At 49.0% G+C, this 18842-nt stretch overlaps 5 protein-coding genes across 5 annotated transcripts; 4 read left to right on the top strand and 1 right to left on the bottom strand.

Annotated features, from left to right (window-relative positions):
* Positions 1–242: 242 nt before the first annotated feature.
* On the top strand, positions 243–2205 carry MAM_01661 (protein VTS1; the record flags this gene model as incomplete). The annotated part of the gene is made up of 3 exons (XM_040820460.1): positions 243–753; positions 819–2120; positions 2180–2205. The coding sequence occupies 3 exons, from the start codon at positions 243–245 to the stop codon at positions 2203–2205; spliced, it is 1839 nt and encodes a 612-aa protein (XP_040681948.1).
* A 641-nt stretch (positions 2206–2846) lies between these two features.
* Positions 2847–6075, top strand: MAM_01662 (Tetratricopeptide-like helical; the record flags this gene model as incomplete). The annotated part of the gene is made up of 6 exons (XM_040820461.1): positions 2847–2869; positions 2931–3993; positions 4069–4903; positions 4967–5221; positions 5273–5608; positions 5675–6075. 6 exons carry the CDS (start codon positions 2847–2849, stop codon positions 6073–6075), a joined length of 2913 nt encoding a protein of 970 aa, XP_040681949.1.
* A 617-nt stretch (positions 6076–6692) lies between these two features.
* MAM_01663 (Sad1/UNC domain protein) lies at positions 6693–9314 on the top strand (the record flags this gene model as incomplete). Its single annotated transcript, XM_040820462.1, has 1 exon — positions 6693–9314. The coding sequence occupies one exon, from the start codon at positions 6693–6695 to the stop codon at positions 9312–9314; it is 2622 nt and encodes an 873-aa protein (XP_040681950.1).
* A 4063-nt stretch (positions 9315–13377) lies between these two features.
* Positions 13378–16253, top strand: MAM_01664 (Exocyst complex component Sec15; the record flags this gene model as incomplete). Its single annotated transcript, XM_040820463.1, has 9 exons — positions 13378–13428; positions 13502–14512; positions 14590–14721; positions 14770–14871; positions 14931–15040; positions 15230–15586; positions 15645–15801; positions 15869–16122; positions 16175–16253. 9 exons carry the CDS (start codon positions 13378–13380, stop codon positions 16251–16253), a joined length of 2253 nt encoding a protein of 750 aa, XP_040681951.1.
* Positions 16254–16520: 267 nt separating this feature from the next.
* Positions 16521–17145, bottom strand: MAM_01665 (CCAAT-binding protein subunit HAP5; the record flags this gene model as incomplete). The annotated part of the gene is made up of 2 exons (XM_040820464.1): positions 16521–16550; positions 16612–17145. The coding sequence occupies 2 exons, from the start codon at positions 17143–17145 to the stop codon at positions 16521–16523; spliced, it is 564 nt and encodes a 187-aa protein (XP_040681952.1).
* Between the last annotated feature and the right edge of the window lie 1697 nt (positions 17146–18842).

Genomic DNA, 18842 nt, shown 5'->3' on the forward strand with positions numbered 1-18842 from the left:
AACCGTCCCTACGGATGCTCTTCAATGAACGAGGGTAACAAGTTCCTAGTTCGACCCGTGTTTCGTCTGCTGGGCCATGCAGTAGCCTGCTAGTTCTTTCTTGTACAATCTCCTTTGAGGTCAGCCGGTCACTGCAGGAGTCTACACAAGCCTCTCCCTCTGTGACCCTGACCCAAGCCTGATACCTACGCCGGCTCGTTCTATAGGCTCACACTCGACAAGCAAACACAATTTTCTTCAATATGTCCGGTAACAACATCATTGGAAATCGAAATAGTACCCCAGAGGCCAATAGCACCTCGTCCCTACGCCCACCCTCGTCCAGGACAATCGGGTCAGGAAGCTCCCTTCGAGCCTCTGCCGACATGACTGTACTCACAGGCTCATCCTCTTTTAGTCGTATTCGGCCTTCCTCCGATTTTTACGGTCAGACTCAGCAAGGTCATGGCCAAGGCAATGCAGAAAATGACTCTCACGATAAGATCGCACAGCAATGGATTGCCGATATTGACCAGTATGAAACAACTTTGGAAGAAATGGCCGCTGCAACTTTGGACCAGGACTTCAAGGGTGAGTTGAGTGCTATAGAGCAGTGGTTCAAGGTCTTGAGCGAAGCAGAGCGGACAGCCGCCTTGTACGCTCTCTTGCAGCAAACCACTCAGGTACAGATTCGCTTCTTCATTCAGGTGCTTCAACAGATGGGCAAAAACCACCCAATGTCTGGTGTCTTGTCGCCTGCGAATTTTGACAAGGGTATGTCGCCACAGTATTCTTTGCCAGCCTTCGCAAGTCTGGTCTCGTTCTCTGACTAGTCACAGACCCCATGTCCAATCGCCTCAGCGATGCCATGAGCAAGTTGAATGTTGATTCGGCCCGGAACTCCTTCTCCCGAAACTCAATCATAGCCTCCACTAAGCGAAACTCCGGCCTCGACCCTTCGACCATTAATGCTATGTTTCCCGACGCTGCGGCAGCGATAGCAACAGAGAAAGCAAAATTCACACAGCAAACTGGAAACCCCCCATCCTCGAATCGCAACTCAGCCACCATCGATGCCCGTGTGTCCATCTCAGGCGGACAAGAAGTCCGTGATGCTGCTACGCAGAACCCAGCCTCCCCATGGAGTGCCGGCGTGGTAACCGAGCCGTCACTTGCCAAAGCAAACACATCACAGGTGCCCATGGGCCAGTTTGTACAGCCGCCGCCTTCGGGTGGCCTGCGGTCCCCGCGGCCGCAGATGACTAGCGGCGGCTCCATACAAAGTACCACACTTACTGCTCCTGAAAAGAATCCCGCTGACCTGCCTTTGTTGTCCCCATATCAGTCCGGTAGCGGTAACTGGGCATCCATGGTGAATACCCCAATGGCGGCGACGTTCAACGCCGCCAACACCGGTGGTAACCAAGCCGATATGGTGGCAAATGCCACTGCAATGAAACTAGCTGCACTCTCAACCGTCAACAATCGTTTTGCCTTGGATGACGTCCGCAAGTATCGTCGTGCTAGATCTAACGAGGCGCCGGGCATCAGCCACGCTCAGGTATCGCCTCCCAGCCAGGCTGTAAACCTATCGGGTGCCAATGTAGTGATGATCAATGAGCATGGTCAGGTTTTAACCCGTGAACAAGTGCTTGCTATGCAAGCACAACAGAATGGCGGGCTCGGAGGGCAAAGATCCCGCCCCAGTTCTCCTGGTTTAGCGATGCATCAGACGTTGGGGCCTGTGCCGCATTTTTCTTCGCCCCAACACAACGGTTTTTTGAGCGCCTACGATGGCTCGTCAAGTCTGTTGGGCACTGGTATCCCGGCCGTAAACTTAGGTCATCTGGGTATGACCGGTCACGAGGGTTACCTGTCAGACCATTCGGATATAGTACGAGGTCGTTCACCAAGAGGTCGAAGGGGTAGTTCGAAGGCACCAGAAGATCCGGCCGATCCGACCTTACTCCAGGACATTCCAAGTTGGCTGCGCAGCCTTCGATTGCACAAGTACACAGATAACCTGAGAGACATGAAGTGGACAGAGCTCATTGAGCTAGATGACAAGGCGCTAGAGGCCCGAGGCGTCAATGCACTAGGTGCACGAAGAAAGATGCTCAAGGTTTTTGAGCAGGTCAAAGGTATTTATTGAATACCTCTGACAAACTAAGCTAATGCGGTGGGCTGACTCAAATTGCAGAAGCAAAAGCCGAAGGCAGGCTATGAGAATGAAACTTTACCTATCGGTGCTACTTGGTGAGAATTTGTGACATGATTAATATGTAGTTAAAATTCCGAATCTATTCAATAAACAAGCTAGAATGGGCATTTTCTTTGAGCAACGGCGTTGGCACATGTTGAATAACTATCTGTTGTTATACTTGCTACATGATATTCGGCGTTACAGTCTCGCACTCGAGGATCTGGTACCGAGATCTATCCGTCCATGACATGCACATACTTAACAATTAAACTGACTGGGCTTGTATATGCCCACATATTTAACGGCGACGTGCTCTGTGCCTGAGCCTTTACCAGCTTCCCGAAGTTCGAGCTTACTAATAACGTACTTAAGTATCCGGCCTTGGTGGGTCCCACGAGAGCGCCTTTGAATGCAATCGCATCAAGACCAAGTTGCCGCTAATGTTGGTGAGCCCTCAACATGGCGTTCCATTCCTGACAATCTACGACAAAATTCTAGTTCAGCAAGACTTAGACGAAATACTCATGCGTATCACACCCTATATGTCAGAATCGTTGAGTGGGATGTACCACGCCTTCTCATAGACGTGGGTTTGGCCAAGAGAGGGCTTGAACGGCAGAAACATCAGCTTACGGCTATCAAATGGTTACTCTACCCGGAAGCCATGGATAACGGTCCGTCCCCGAGGTAGGCTCCAGCCCTTGTCTTCTTTCTCAGTACTATCGCTTGGCTAACTGATGTGAAGTAGAACGCTCGATGAGGTATCAGATGCGGATTCTGACCTTGAAGAGCTTCAAGGTGACATCGCAAAGTTCGATCAATCCGTCAGAGAATTTCTCGCGTCCCAAAAAGGAACTGCAGATGTCTCCGGACTACCGTCCGGTACATCCAAGGGCAGAGGGCCTCGGGGACCGCATAAAGCAGCGAAGCCAAGAGGCGATATCACAGCCAGACTCTCCAAAGTTAACCAGGCATTCTTGAGTGGCGATTATGAACAAGCCCTGGACCTTGCTTTTGAAGTCATTAGGATCAATGCAGAAACACATCAAGCTTGGACAGCCCTCTCTTCAATTTTCAGAGAGCGCGGTGAAATGGACAGGGCCTCGTCGGCCATGGTATATGCAGCACATCTTCGGCCAAAGGAAGTATCTGGGTGGCTTGGATGCGCCTCATTTGCATTGGATTCCATTACAGGAGAAGATGATGAGGCCGGGAATTTGCACACCGCTCGACTCTGCTACTCCGCAGCTCTGAGAGCAGATCCTACAAATATTGAGGCTCGTCTCGGTAAAGCCGATGTATGTCATAGGCAAGGCCATCTATTTGCTGCCATCACAGAGTATAACAACGTTCTCAAACGTCGTCCATACGATCTTGAAACCATACGAAAGCTTGCGGAGGCATGCATCGACTCGAAAAACGCAGCGACCCTGGTGCCTTCCGCCGTAAATGCGTACCGACAGTATTTTGATCATGCAATGAGCGAGTCACAACAGGAAGTTCAATATATGCTTTGGCACGATGTTGGCATCTATGGGGGACTCCTTGCTCAGGTGGAGAGAAATCAAGAAGCAATTTCAGAGTTGAAGAGACTTTCAAGATGGCTACTTGGACGCTCTGTCGAAACGTTTTGGGACGACTGGCGAGACGACGACAGGGAATGGGATATATCAGACGACCGGCGTGCATCTGTTCCTGAATTTTCTCGTCTCAGCAATAACTCGACTCAATTTGGACAATCTCTGCCCTTGGACCTCCGCATTCGTTTGGCGACATATCGGCTTAGGAATGGTGACGAGTTAGAGGCCAGGGTAGTTATACGAATTCTTCCTTTTCTTCGTGACTTCTGCCTTCCAAGAATGTAACCATGCTAATCAATGTCCTAGAATCACTTAGATCATCTAGACCCTGACGATCCATCCACCAGAGCTTTTGCTGGCGACTTTACATTTTTGATATACGACCTGGCCGTGGAATTGGGGAAAAGTCGACAAGCATCAAGGGCCATCCGATACTTCGAACTGCTGCGCGATATGCCTGGGGAACCTGACGCTGCGGTCTTACTGCAGCTAGGGCGATGCTACCTCGATGCTGGAGAGGCTGCAACGGCCGAGGAGTACTTATTAGCGGCGTTGGATGCGGACGAAGACAGCATAGACGCCCGCATTGAACTCGCAAACGTGTATGAGAAAGCTCGAGAAGATGAGGAAGCTTTGATATTAGCAGCCGAAGCTTTGGCCCTGCGTGGGGTTCAAGACCAGGATCATCTTTTCGATGATGCCGGCGCATGCAAAGGCCGAATGCGGCCATCTGCCAGCCATAAGCAACAAGCCTCACATAGGCGACCTCGGGGCGGCGACAAAGCAGGAAGATCAAGCCTTACAGGTAGCGGGATCAGGCGATCAGTCATTCCCAGGAGACATCGATCAAAAAAGCTCGCTGGACCTGACAGACGTCGGCAGGACGAGCAAATACATACTCTCAAACTCTCTCAACAATATGCTGTTGTGCGGGATCTGAAGCAGCGCATTTCAGAAGGTCAGGAAGAGTTGATACCCGCCTGGATGGCATCTTCCAAGGAGCTAGTCGATGACTTCAGATCTCTGAAGCGATTCTACAGCTGGGACAAGTATTTGCAGTTCCTTGGGCCGAAGGGGTCCATGTCAAGCTCAACCCAGCCCGAGACTGAACTCTCTCAAATGTACCAAAGATTGACACGCTGTAAGTGGGCAAACACGGGCCATGTATTCGAGCCAGTTATTCTATTGATTTGGTTTATACAAGTTGACGTTAACACGATGGCCATTGAAGCTATTGCTCCCCAATTTGAAAAATCTAGCCACACATCGGCTATTGCTAGTCTTGCAACACATCAAGGAATTTTATTCGACGATTGGCTGGACTTATTCGTCGACTATGCTATTGGTCTGGCAATTGCGCATCGACGACAGGAAGCGTACCAAGTTTGTGAGGCCGCCAAAGACTCTACAGTCTTCCAGTCTCCGAAGCACGGATTCATAATTTATGTGGCATGGAGCGGTAAGGTGATGCTCAGCTTACAGCGGCATGCGTAGCGCTGACCAGGAGCAGTATGCGCTATCTACACCAACGACGAAGAGCGGTGTGTTGCAATCGCGAGGCACTTGATGCGCGAAGGTGCCACGACAGATTCTTATCGCATGTTCGCCTTACTATCGATGCTTTGTCAATCACCTGTGTCTTGGTACACGTCAGGGCCAGCGCAAAAGTATATTCTGCGCCAAATAAAAGCCATCGATGCCAGCCATGAGAAAGCGGCCAGCGGCCGGGGCGGGCCAGGGGTGAGCGGAGAAGTAGGTGACAAAACTACTTTGGACATGGACGTATGTCTTTTGATGCTCTACGGTCATATCTTATTCACCTCCACTAGCTATTCTTACTCATTAGGTATGCATCGTTGTTGGGGGAAGAGGTGCGGGAAGACGGTGAAACTGCTAACTGTGACTACCGCAGGTTACTTTCTCCGGGCACGATCACTGGACCCGACTAATGCCATGGTAAATCTCAGCCTCGGCCTGGCCTATGTGCATTACGGATTGAAGAGACAGTCAAGCAACCGTCAGTATCTGATTTTGCAAGGCCAGTCATTTTTATCGCTGTATGCTAGACAAGTTACAAACGGCGGTGACTACGCATTGGCCGAACGCTACTACAACATGGGTCGCCTCTTCCAACTGCTTGGAATCGGTTATCTGAGCTCATCGTATTACTCCGTGGCTCTGGATATATGTAAAAACGGAGGAGGTTCCAAGGATCTTTCAACTCTCATCTTGGCCAACACTCTGATCTCATTGCTTACAGTTGGAAACAACGATGTCGCTCTATCAATACTAAGAGGCAACTTGAAACTCTGAATTGGTATGCGAGTGCGAGGAGCACCCTCTAGGGATGGGAGGGACGTCTGTTCCGTAGTCACGAATAGCTAGCCACGGAGGGTAATTTGCTATCAAGTCCACTTTGCTTTTGTGTCGCATTTGTGTATCTCCTCCTGTTAGCATTTCTCCCTCGTGGCAACTAGTGTGGCTGCTTCTTTCAGGTGATACATCAAGAACAAGGAGAGTACTTAGGTTGGTTGAAGCCCAACCATGGCATCGGAGTAGTCGCTGCAGCGCTGGGAAGAGAGGCGACACAAACGCGATGGTTCAATTTGCCGACTGGTAGGTTAAGTAGCTACTTAGCTAGTACCCACTACCTGCCAGGGTACTTACCTACCCAGGCACCAGGTGGCTGTCACGTACTCCGTGGGGCACACAAGCTGGTGGGGCTACTTCCAACTGGGTCACTCAGGAGTCGGAGTCGGGACGGAGGGAGTACGTAGTTACTACTCATCGCATTCCAAGTTACATGACCTGACCTGAGTTCCTTCCACCCGCCGGCTCGTCGACCTGTTCATAACTTACCATCCCCTTCCAACCAACCGAGTTGCCGAGCAATTCCAGATGATGGACAGCGCTCATAAACACGCATCATCATGGTACGCGCCGCGATTTTTGCTCGAGGCTTACCCGCTGCCCTCTTTCTCGCATTTAGGATGAGCAGCGCTATTCACGAGCCCCAGGTCCCGCGAGGAGCCAACGTCACTGCTAGCTTGCCTCCGCCTGTCCACCCACGAAGCACCACGCAAGAAGTCTGCGAGGCCAGGACGATCAACTACATCACACATGCCTTGCCCCAGTCCTGCCTCACGAGCTCCTGGACGAGTCCAGCCCCTACGTCTACCGCATCCGCAGTCCCACAACATGCAAGGGACGACGGGTCATATCATGGAACCGAATCCCGGCCACCACCGCCTCCGACGCCAACATGCAATCACAATGCTACCGAAGTGCAGCTCACGGAACCAGCGGCGACCACGTTTATGTCCTTTGAGGACTGGAAGGAAATGATGCTCCGGCGGGCTGGGCAAGATCCTCAGGACCTCCGGTCTCGAAAACCGAGCGAGCACAGCACCGACGACAGATACTCACCGGAGTCTGGTCACGCAGGGCTTGGGGAAGAGGGCGAGATATCCCTCAACTTTGACGACTATGGCGACGGAGACCATAAAAAAACTGTGTCTACGGGATTCCCTCGCGGTGACGGTGTTGACGAGCAACTCGCGGGCGATGCGTTGCAGCATGAGGAAGGAAATGCAGCTACTGTGCATCTGAGTAAGGATGCGGGTAAAACCTGCAAAGAGCGATTCTCTTACTCGTCTTTTGACGCTGGCGCGACCATATTAAAGACCTCGCCGGGAGCTAAGAACGCCAGAGCCATCTTGGTCGAAAACAAGGACACGTACATGCTTCTGGAGTGCGACGCCGCTTCAAAATACGTCATTGTCGAGCTAAGCGACGACATTTCTGTGGACACGGTTGTTTTGGCCAACTTCGAGTTCTTTTCAAGCATGGTACGACATTTTCGCGTCAGTGTAAGCGACCGATATCCCGTGAAGATGGACAAATGGCGTGAGCTCGGGACGTTTGAGGCGCGCAACTCTCGTGACATCCAGCCGTTCTTGGTTCAAAATCCACAGATTTGGGCCAAGTATGTCAGAATCGAGTTCTTAACCCATTTTGGCAATGAATATTATTGTCCCATCTCATTGATACGAATTCATGGTTCCCGCATGCTCGATTCATGGAAAGATAGCGAGGGTGCCCGAGACGAAGAGGCATTGATTGATGATGGCGACGAATCCGGTGGGGCTGACACTCATCAAGGCGAAGAGGATAGATCTGATGTCGTTGCATCGGGCGATGTCCACGCTCATGTGGCGACGTCGAATTCCACAAGTGCACAGAGCTTGAGCTACGCCTTGGACATTTTCACATACATGAATGCTACCTGCCCCGCGTCATCTTCCATGGGAGGTAACTATCCAGTCGCGGGTCCGAAGCTGTCGTCAGGCGGCCTTGGGACATCCCAAGAACATGCTGTGGTCCCCAGTGAAGCATCACAGGCTCGCTCCGCATCTCTGGAGAAGTCAGGCAATTCATCGATGGTACAAGCAGAAACTGTTTTGGTCACGGCATCCACAAATTATTCGGCCCCTCGGTCCACGTCACAGGATGACCGCATGCGCAACAACACCGGGGTTCCAAACGGAACTGCTCCAAATGTCAACACAACGACCGTGGACCGCGAACATAATGCCACGACCTCGACAGCGAAGGTTTCGGCATCGAGTGGCCATAATGGTAAACCACGAATCAGCGGTACCACAGGGGCTTCGGCCGCGTCTCCGACCATGCAGGAGGGCTTTTTCAACGCCATCACAAAGCGACTTCAACATGTCGAGTCGAATCTGACTCTCTCCATGAAGTATGTCGAGGATCAATCCAAACATATACAGGAAGCTTTGCAGTCGCGAGAGTACATGCAGCGTGCAAAAATCAGCTACTATCTAGATGAATTGAACAAAACGGTGCTTGCAGAGCTCCGTACTGTTCGCGAGCAGTACGATCAAATATGGCAATCTACAGTCCTAGCTTTAGAGAGCCAACGGGATCGCTCAGAGCGAGACATGATGGCCCTTAGCTCAAGACTTAACCTTCTTGCAGATGAAGTGGTATTCCAGAAGCGAATGGCCATTATTCAAGCCATTATCCTGTTGTCATGCCTATTTCTCATTATATTTTCACGGGGAGTTTCACTTCCATCTTTTGCGCCATTGCTAGATCAACCCTCCAACTCTTCCAGTGCAACATCAACGTCGCCAGGAACGTCACGGCAATCCTCTTACCGGCTGAGTAAGGGGCACCATAGAGAAGGAGAGTCATCCTTTAAACCGCCTGATCCTTCACGTCAAGCACAGGTGCGCTGTCCTGATGAGGCTCGTAGCGACTCCTCTGCTCAGGCACCACCATTTGAGGCAGTGCCGTTCCATAGCAAAGATGAAGCAGAAGACGAATGCTCTGTATTTCAGCGTCTGTCGCCACCGCCTACTCCCAGTCTTCTGGGCGAAGTTTCTTTGTCATCTGGCTCTATTCCTGTGGCTGGGTCAAATCATGCTCTTCCACAATCCCTGGGAGGGACATCACGCATCAGCTCTAGAAAGCCCCTGCCATCACTGCCGGAGCATCCACGTTCATTAGATGAGGATGAGTCATGATACTGGTCTCAAATTGATAGTCGAGGTAGAAATATCAATTACTTCTAGGCGTAGTAGATCTGCATTTGGACAAACGGCAACCAGGGGGATAAATTATGTGGTCCAACATCTCTCAAAATGATACAATTAGATAATGAATAATGGTTGTTCTTAATACCCGATGCGTTTCTGTTATGCATAGGCTTTTAAGTGTGTGCATTACGCCCAGCTCTGTCATGACTCGCGACCTCTTTCTTCGCTCCCCCTGTTCAGGAGAGGAGGGGCGATTTCCTCATTAAGATTCCGCCTATCTACATGAATTGACATAAAAACTGAGGAGCGAATACAACGACAAGCAAGTGCATATCTGTTCAAATCTTTGCAAGTATTTTTGACTTGAGATTTAATGAGCGACACAGTGGTCCAGTGTGCATCCACTCACGCGCCCTGCAACCAAATCCTGCCCAATGTCGGCTTCTCAATGTGGTGCGACGGCGTACGAATTTTGAATTGCAGCTTCGTAGTCGTATTCCTCAAGGGCGGCAAGCCTAGTTCCACGGTCATACTGAGATCGTCTGCGCCGCTGCTCGTCACGATAGTGCTGGCCGGCATTCGGCGTGAAGAGTCCTATAACTGCGTAAGGTCGATGGATTCGAAGACAGTCCATTCTGTTAGCCCCGGACTCACCAACATGCTCTGCGTTCTCGCAGCTCCTCTTCATTTTAGATTGATTGTCAGGGTCCGGAAATGGCTCTTCCTGGCCTGCTAACTCAGGACAAGGGCCATTGCAAGTGAAGTAGAGCTGCGGTGATTTAGCATTATATCCGAACCCTCCTGGGTGAAATTTCATATTACCTTCGGGCGATAATGCGGAGCCTCGAGCATGACAGAGCTGTTCCTGAATTTTTGGACTAAGCAGTCTTTGCCTTGGATGGCTGCATAATCATCTGTAAACAAGTCTGCTGCTTGATGAGAAAAGAGGGGCAGAAACTTACTTGCGTACGATATCTCGGCAATCTTGTCACTTTTGAAACAGTTCCTGCGTGTGGCACGTTAGCTAATAGATCGTGTCGACGATGCGGGAAAACATGCCATCTCTGGTTGCCTCTGGCATCCACAAACTATGTTCTCAGTTAGCTATCGCCAATTGTCTCCGAGGTTCGAGGAGCTCACATCGATGATGTCTAGTGGCTAACTGGGTTTAGCATCGGGCACTTTTAAGTACAGAAGCTTTCACTCACATCAACAAAATTAATGAATGCATAGCCAACACTGAAGCCAATGTTAGCATTTTTTGTCTTTCGTGCAATGCAACGAACTGTTGAAAACTCTCATCAGCACTTACTTGCAGTCATTCGCAAAATCTATGCGCAAGTACATGAAGTCGTACTTGCCCCAACTTGACTCGTCTATGATTCTCTTTAACATTGCCTGGTCCACTTTATTGGGAATATTTCGAAGCATTATCTTCGCTCGTTAGCTTCAGAGCCATAAATAACCAATCCAAACGTACTGTAGTGCGAACGTCAATGCCGTCTCGAATCCGGTTAATGCCGACATAGTTGTGGTGGTTGGTAGAGTGAGTGTATGGGGATCTAGTAACTCGCGAAGCGTTTTGTCTGCGGCCGTCAGAGCGGAAAAAACTGGCCACTGCCCTAGACGGACTATAATTGCTTTGCACAGTCAGGGCTGGCGATGGAGGTGCATGGTACAAAGGACCAAGCACTGGATAGGACGGGGCCAGGGTAGTGATTGGCGATACAGGACCTTGACTACTTCCCGGAGGAAGAGAGTCCAGAATATATGGTACGTTTGCAACAAATGGTGACTGGAACATCAAAGGGTACATGGTGAACGGTTGGCTCACTCGCCCTTCTACCGGCACAACAGACCGCGAGGCCGAACCAATGTGCATATGTTGCTGTTGGAAGGAGTTTTGTGTATTTGCTCCGGGGACATTTTGGGTTGGCTTTGGAGACAACACCAAATTACCACAAATATCGTAATGTGAAACCGACAGATGCACTCCCTTTTGGTCCGTCAGTAGACGTACTTCACAGCTAATATAGAAAATAGGGGATCATACCTCGGGTGTGGTGAAATGAGTACAGTTTGTTATCACCTTCGTAGCGTGAGATACGTCGCAAAACTCCGCAATGGCTCTAAGAGAAGGGGTCTTTGGCGGAGTCGGAATTTTTATAAAGGCAAACAAGCGCCCGTAAGAATGGAGAAAGTTCTGTGCGATATCGAATATCTGTCCAAGATCAAGGCTGACACTGGGAGAGACCGTGGCTACCAGAAGAATCTGACCAGTGCTTAATGCGGAAGATTCAGGCTCCGAGCCAGAATTTTGCTACAAACAGCCGTTAACCTCAGCATAGGACAGGGCAGGACAAAGGGTTCTTACTAGATCTCTGCAGAGAGAACCACAATATTCGACTTTCCAGCTTTTCCTAGACATCAGAGTAGTTGCAAGAGTGGAGCAAGAATCTCGTATGTCTCGAAAATGCACGTAGACATTTCCATTTTTCGTATCAATGCTCCTACTTCCATGAAACCGCCGTCCATGCAAATCGAGGTCCTGACATCGAGTCATATAAGCGTGAATTCTGGAAACTATACATTTTGAGTGAGCTACAGACATACATTCAACCAAATGTTGACTTCTTCAGCCGTCAAATGGGTATCTGATGAGACGAGAAGGCATCGGGAAAGCCCTAGCTCAGTGCTGAGTGCAGTTGCAACTGGGTTGGATTTAATAGCTTCGCCGAGACTGCTGACGTTGGTGAAAGGGTTGAAAGCAGAAGCAGTCGGCGACAATCTTGTGCTGACCCTATGGCGAGGAGTTACAAATGGATCCCTCTCCTGCCCGACGCCAGGGCAAAACTGCTTGTCAGCTGCTCCCATTGTCACTGGCGACGTGGTGACTGAATTAGAGAGCGGAAGCACATGAAGAAAGCTAGTAGTCTTCGTTTTCGTCCCTTCTGGTGAAATTGTCGTCAATCGTGTGTCTGGTGTCCCCTTGAGTGATTCTTCAATCCCACTTGAAGACTGGGGAGAAGACGATGGATTGTCATGCTGTAGAGCCATGACAGAACAGATATACAGACGTGTTATTGCACCTTTCTTTCGTCCAGGAAGATCAAATCCTGGTCAAAGACCTGCGTAGGTGCAAGAATGCTGGAAGAAAACCCGTTACAACAGTCCCGAAGGTGGCTCAAGAGGAGGAAATGCGGAAGTAAAAGCGTGATTCAGGATAAAAAGTGGCCATGGAGGAAGAGATGGGTAGTAAGCGAGACAGTGGCACCTGCCTCGCCTGTCCAGCATCTGGGACTTTCATCACATTCATTTGGCTTCTGGGCAGGTACCCGGATCCTTCCTTCCCTTCGACATCAATCTGCCACGACGTCCTCCTCACGTCGCATTCACTGCATGCCCAACATATAATCGACAAGTGGTCGAAATTCTGTTTTCATCATCCACCATCGCACAGCACGTCCCGCTCCTCAAACTACCTAGGCAGGCAATGAGTAACTCTTACGGCTGGCTGTGAGGCCTATGCGAATCGAGAGGCAAGTAATACTAAGGTGTCTGACATAGTCCTGACTTCTTTATGGAATGACGGCTTACAAAGAATATCTCCTGCTTACATGCAAGCTCCAAGCCTCTTCTTGTACTTTATAGAAGTAGTCGGTCGTTCCCAACGTTTGAGTAGCAGTAGCTTGCATCAATTGCCAACTCCTTTTTTTTTTCGGTCTGAGACACTGTGCCGAGGCTGCGTTTCGTTTCGGTAATTCTTAGACAGGATATATTTTATGTCGAAAAGTAGGGCTGGATTTTGAGATTGTTGAAAAGTATTTCAAACCTCAATTCTGAGTGGCCAGCTCTGTTTGCAGTTGTAACTCCGTAAGTGTCCCGTGAGATCGGATAAGGTGGGGTGGGACGCATACTACCATGGTCCACTCTTCACAGAGACCAGTAATCCATTCTTTCAAAAAGCCTTGGTTACAGCAGTTCGTCATCCTTTTGTGTGGTGAAAACCACAGAGTACGTCAATTAGAGACTTACGCCTGCACATGCCATAATGCCACGACACCAAGCTGTTTTTGACGACTACAGCTCTGCAGTTCCGCAGGTACGAAGCGCTCGTGCATCAAGCTTCTAGGAAGCCGGTGCCTCATCATTACTCCGTCATTGACCTTCACTAGATCATCATCGCGTCGACCGACTCCGATTTCCTCGATCATCTGATACCGGCTCTCAAAGATGCAGCACACTCCCGACGGACGCAGGCCCTATTACAATGCCTCACGCGATACGCCGAGGACCGCGAAGCTGATATTGAACGCATAGGCTTGACCAAACACGAACAATTCCTAGATTCAGTCTCAAGGCTACAACATGTTCGAGAAGACACTGTCAACCTCACTAAAGAGATTTTGAAACTCAATCAATCCATTCAGGCTAGCACTGAGAAACTAGCTGAGCAGAAAGGTGCTCTGGTCAATACCAAAGCTATTCGACAGAATATCGCCGATGCCACTGAGGCCCTAAGGGAATCCCTGAAGGTACTCCATGCTGTCAATCACGCTCATGATCTAATTCGCCAAAAAAACTATTATTCTGCTCTAAAATCTCTTGATGATTTGCAAAACGAGCATTTAGTTCCTATATTACAAAATCGATACGCTACGCAACATCGCTTAGCAGATGTCATTCAAAAATCGATACCTGGCTCGCGAAAGGCTATTTCGGAAGCTGTCATGACCGATCTTAACACATGGCTGTTTAGAGTTCGAGAGACGTCGCAATTTCTTGGTGAAGTGGCGTTTTATCACACCGAAATGCGACGATCCCGGCAGAGAAAGCGGGTTGAGGAAGACCAATTCCTAGCGAATTTCAAGCTCAATTCGTCCATCGAACTCGTATGCGATGAAAGCGAAGAGTTCGACGTACTGGACAATGAAGAGTTGCAAATTAATTTCGAACCCCTTTTCGAGGCATTGCACATTCATGATGCACTTGGTCAAAGTGATCGATTTCGTGCAGAGTATGCCGCTACTAGAAGGCAGCAAAAAGATCTCCTTCTACCCAGCTCAGTTGAACTACTCACCGACGACGAGTCTTCACTGAGCAGCCTTTTAGAGGGCATCGCAGGATTCGCTATCATTGAAAAAGAAACCATGCGTCGTGTACCCCAATTGCGTTCCGCAGCTGACGTGAGTCCGCAACCACCCAACCAACCTCCCCCTTAAGCCTATGAGCAATTTCTAACATGCGCATACGCTTTTGACAGATCGAAGAGCTTTGGGAGTCAATGTGCAGTGCTGCCATAAGCCTGACATCTCGGGCGCTAAACGACGTGAATAACGCTGAAGTTCTTCTTAAAATAAAAGGGTTCATCGCCCTTTTTGTTCAGACCATGGAGGTACGTGCCTTGACAAGCTACTGATCGCTATTTCCTAACCTCGCACAGGGCTGGGGTTATTCGATCTCGACTCTTGACAGCTTTTTACTCACACTGTTTGACAAATATGCTGAGCTTCTGAAGCATCGATTCAGTGTAGACTTTCAGGAGGTGAGCGGCTGCTGTCAAATTTTCTTCACTGTGCGACTAATGATCATGCTTGTTTATAGATTGTATCTACAGACGACTACATGCCAATGGCGATTAATTCTCGCGAGGAATATGAAAAGGTCATTAATGTCAGCTGGTTCATGCAAAGTCAAGCTGTCGAGGATGTGATGTAAGTCACCAAAAAATTAATGAGCCTCGTCACTCGTCAACTGACCGCATTAGATTCCCTTGTGTGTTACCCTTCTCACAGATGTACCCTTTGTGCTGCATAGATGTTCGAAATTTTCTCAACCAGTTTTATTTCTTTTCCGATGATCATTTCCAGCATGCAGAGGTAATTGACGAGACTTTACGAAAGGTACATAAACACTGCTCATCGCGAAGGTTATACAATACCACACTTGGCTGATGGAATCGAACAGTCACTAGACGAGCTTCTCACTGAGAAAGTTTGTCTATCATTGGTTGAGAGACTCTCTTCCCAGTATTTGGGACAAATTGTACAGATTCTCATCAATCTTGAGCACTTCGAAATTGCGTGTCAAGAACTTGAACAGCTTCTTATCCGTGCTCGATCGTCAAGCTCGGCTGGCGGGCCCTTGAAACTGAACGCGACCGACGAGTTTCGCAATAACAAAAAAACTGCTGAGAAAAGAATTTTCGAGCTCGTCAATAGCAAAATTGACGACCTAGTTGACACAGCAGAATATGACTGGTGAGAATGGTGCCATTTGTTTTTTCCGCCTGAGATATGGCTGATTTTCATCGTTTAGGTTGGCGGCGGCTGTTGCACCGGAGCCAAGTAACTATATGCAAACGTTGACTCGTTACCTGTCCAATATTATGAATTCGACATTATTGGGGCTACCACGGGAGATTAAGGAGCTCATTTACTTCGATGCCTTATCTCACGCTGCTAATAAGATTCTGGTTCGCGCCTTAAGGCCTCACCATAATGTCACATCAAGGAAGCTTCTCCGCTAATTTCTATTCCTAGGCCCTGCCCCTGTCTCCTGAAGTCCATAATATCAACAGCAACGGTGTTGCTGCGTTGGCACTGGATGTTCAGTACCTGACTGAGTTCGTCAGTAGTCTAGAAAATGGGCAGATGTTACGCGAAAATCTGGATGAGCTTCAGCAGACCGTGAACTTGATGGAATCAGATAACCATGACGAATTTTTTGATATCTCTACTCGAAACAAGAAATACGGCCGCGTAGATGCCCTAAATGGTCCGATGCTCTTGGAAAAGTGCGTTGTCTGGTACTTTCGCAGAATGTGCGTTTGCTGATAACTTGAACAGAATTATTCCTGTATCGCAAGGTGCTGGCAGAGCCGCACCCCTGTCAAATTTGTCATCACGGTTTGGCATGATGAAATAAGTCATTTCCGAAAACAGACTTAATTGCTTCTTTCAAGACTACCTTACAAAAGACACAAGACACAAGTAGCGTACTTGTTCGCAATAACCTTTAACAAAACCGGTTAAAGTTTCAAAACAATCCAAACAAATATGCGCCTACCCAAGCAACACAACAACTGTAAATACCTGCCACGTCGCGCCGTCACGCCATATATACAAAGGCGATGCAGAGCTCCCCACGGGTCAAACTTCGGCGCAGCGGCGAATTGGTCGATTGCAAATTCAGCTACTCAAATTCTTCGGACGCCATTGGCGCCTTTAACACACCACAAATTAGTTCAGGGCTAGACAAGTGATTAGAAAGGATATATTCTTACCTGTTGCGCTTGCATGGCAGAGTATGGGTACATGCCTTCCATCTCGCCGTACATCGTTGCCGGCGCTTGGGCTTGACCATAAGCTGCTGACGGTGCGGGAGGTACCTGGCCAGCATACATGTTTGGATTCTGTCGATAGTCCTGATCAGTGGGAAGATGGTGGCCCCCCATATATTCAGCCGTGGCCATGGCATGTGAGGCATGGTTGGACTGAGCCATATTGGCATGCTGACCAGTCATCTGAGCTTGCCCTGGGGGTGCAGGTACAGACTGTGGGCCTCCAGCAGACTGTGCAGAAGTTCTTTTCGCATGAGAAGAGGCTTCCTCTCTTGGAACAATGTCAATTAGAAAATCGAACATGTCAGATTTAGCCAATGCTGACGCAATGTCTGAGCGCTGGAGAGTCCGGCGCTTGTTCTCTTCAGCATGAATCCAAGCACGCATAGTAAGCTCAGTGATAAAAATATCGCATCCTTTGGCAAAAAGAATTGGCGCCTCGGCCGAAATCATCTTTACTTCTGGATCAGCCTTCATTACCTTCTTAATACGCGCAAGTGGCAATTGGTGAATCTTGTAGTCATGTGTATCGCTTTCCAAGTGGGTTATAGTTTGCTGCCAATATGTCGTTAAGATGTCTTTATATTGGCCAGTTAACCCTTGATGGACCTATTACACAGTCGACACGGTTAGAGGGTCAGCGTGCAGCACGTAAGGAGAACGACACCAACATTTGCCCAAGGGCCAGTGTAAAGCTCAGCCGGTGCAAAGCCTTGAGATGCGAGCTAAAAACAAAGAGAGAGAGTTAGAGTACTATAACTGAGGTTGGATAGAATTGGACGAACTGCTGCGCATGCACCTACGACGGAATAGTTAGCAAATTCCGCGAAAGCTGGGGAGTGTAGGAGTTCCTACCATAGTGTCCGCCATGGCTAGGATCATAGGCTGGAGCCGAACGATTCGGCTGTGCATGGGACTGCTGCGACTGGGCTTGCGTATCCATTCCAAGCGTTGATTATGTTGCCGTCAACAGAAATGAGATGGCACGTCAAGCTGTCGTTTTAGCGTCGGATCTCGACTTCGCAGACTAAGAAAGTATTTGAATAGTCTTCGCGCTCCAAGTCTCCTGTATCAATACTCTTGAGGATGGGGGTTTCGGATGAAGATACAGTGATTATCAAAGGCTGTCAATTATGTTCGTCGTCGAGAGACCAAGGCAAGATGCGCCGATTGAGACGATGTAGGTGTAGAGTAGTGGGCACAGACGCCCAAGGCCGTTTAGGCAAGGTTCACTCGACCAACCAACCGTGTGTCCCAACCACCAGCACGTAGCGGGGCCAAGTTGTTTCGTCTCTGATTGGACAGAACGTATTACATAGCACTGTGCTCTCCCCACGCTCATAATAACATTTTTCTTTGTCAATTGACGCACAAACAATCCTCTTCTTTCAAAGGGGCCACTTCACGACATGTCGTACCGCAGGCGGTAGGGCATATATTTTTCGGTGCAATGCCTAGCATGATAGATGGCAATATTGATGATTTGCTTTATCAGGCTGAACAACGACTCAAACCACAGTCATCGTCAACACCACAGCATGATCAATCACCATGTACGGTCAAAACTCCCGACAGTCTACGCGCTCCTAGATCCAGAGAAGAAAAACTTTCTGTCCGCCAGCCTCAAATCCAGTCCTGTGTAACGGAAAAGAATAAGGTACGGATATACTGACAGCACTATACCCTATCACTTCGTCCTCTTTGGCCTTTATAAATTCATCCTGGCCCTGTTCGACATTCTCTGCAGTAAGATGGTGATGAGGAATCGCTGTTTTCGGCACCCTGACTTGGGACTAGTACCCGTTTTGGGTCACGATCCCAGGGCTTCATGATTTTCATTATATCATAGTTACTCTGAATCCTTCGCTGTGTTTTTCCCTGTCATTGCACCGCTTAGTCCGTTTACTCTTGTTGCAAGCGCTTACCTGTGCCAACCCCAAATCCACAGAATACTGCTGGGTCTGAGTGGTTCAATTTACCCAGGACAACCTTTACCCCACAATTCAAACGCGAATGGCAGCTTTTACGAATGCGCGGGTTACTAGACCCGAAGCATCAAAAAAAGACTCTTAAGGCAGCTGCACCAGAATATTCCCAAATCGGAGAAATCGTTTCCGGTCCAGCGGATTTCTTCAGCGCCAGGCTTACAAAAAGAGATCGAAAAATTACTCTAG

The sequence above is a fragment of the Metarhizium album genome (assembly GCF_000804445.1).
Source record: "Metarhizium album ARSEF 1941 chromosome Unknown scaffold_2, whole genome shotgun sequence".
Taxonomy (NCBI): Eukaryota; Fungi; Ascomycota; class Sordariomycetes; order Hypocreales; family Clavicipitaceae; genus Metarhizium; species Metarhizium album.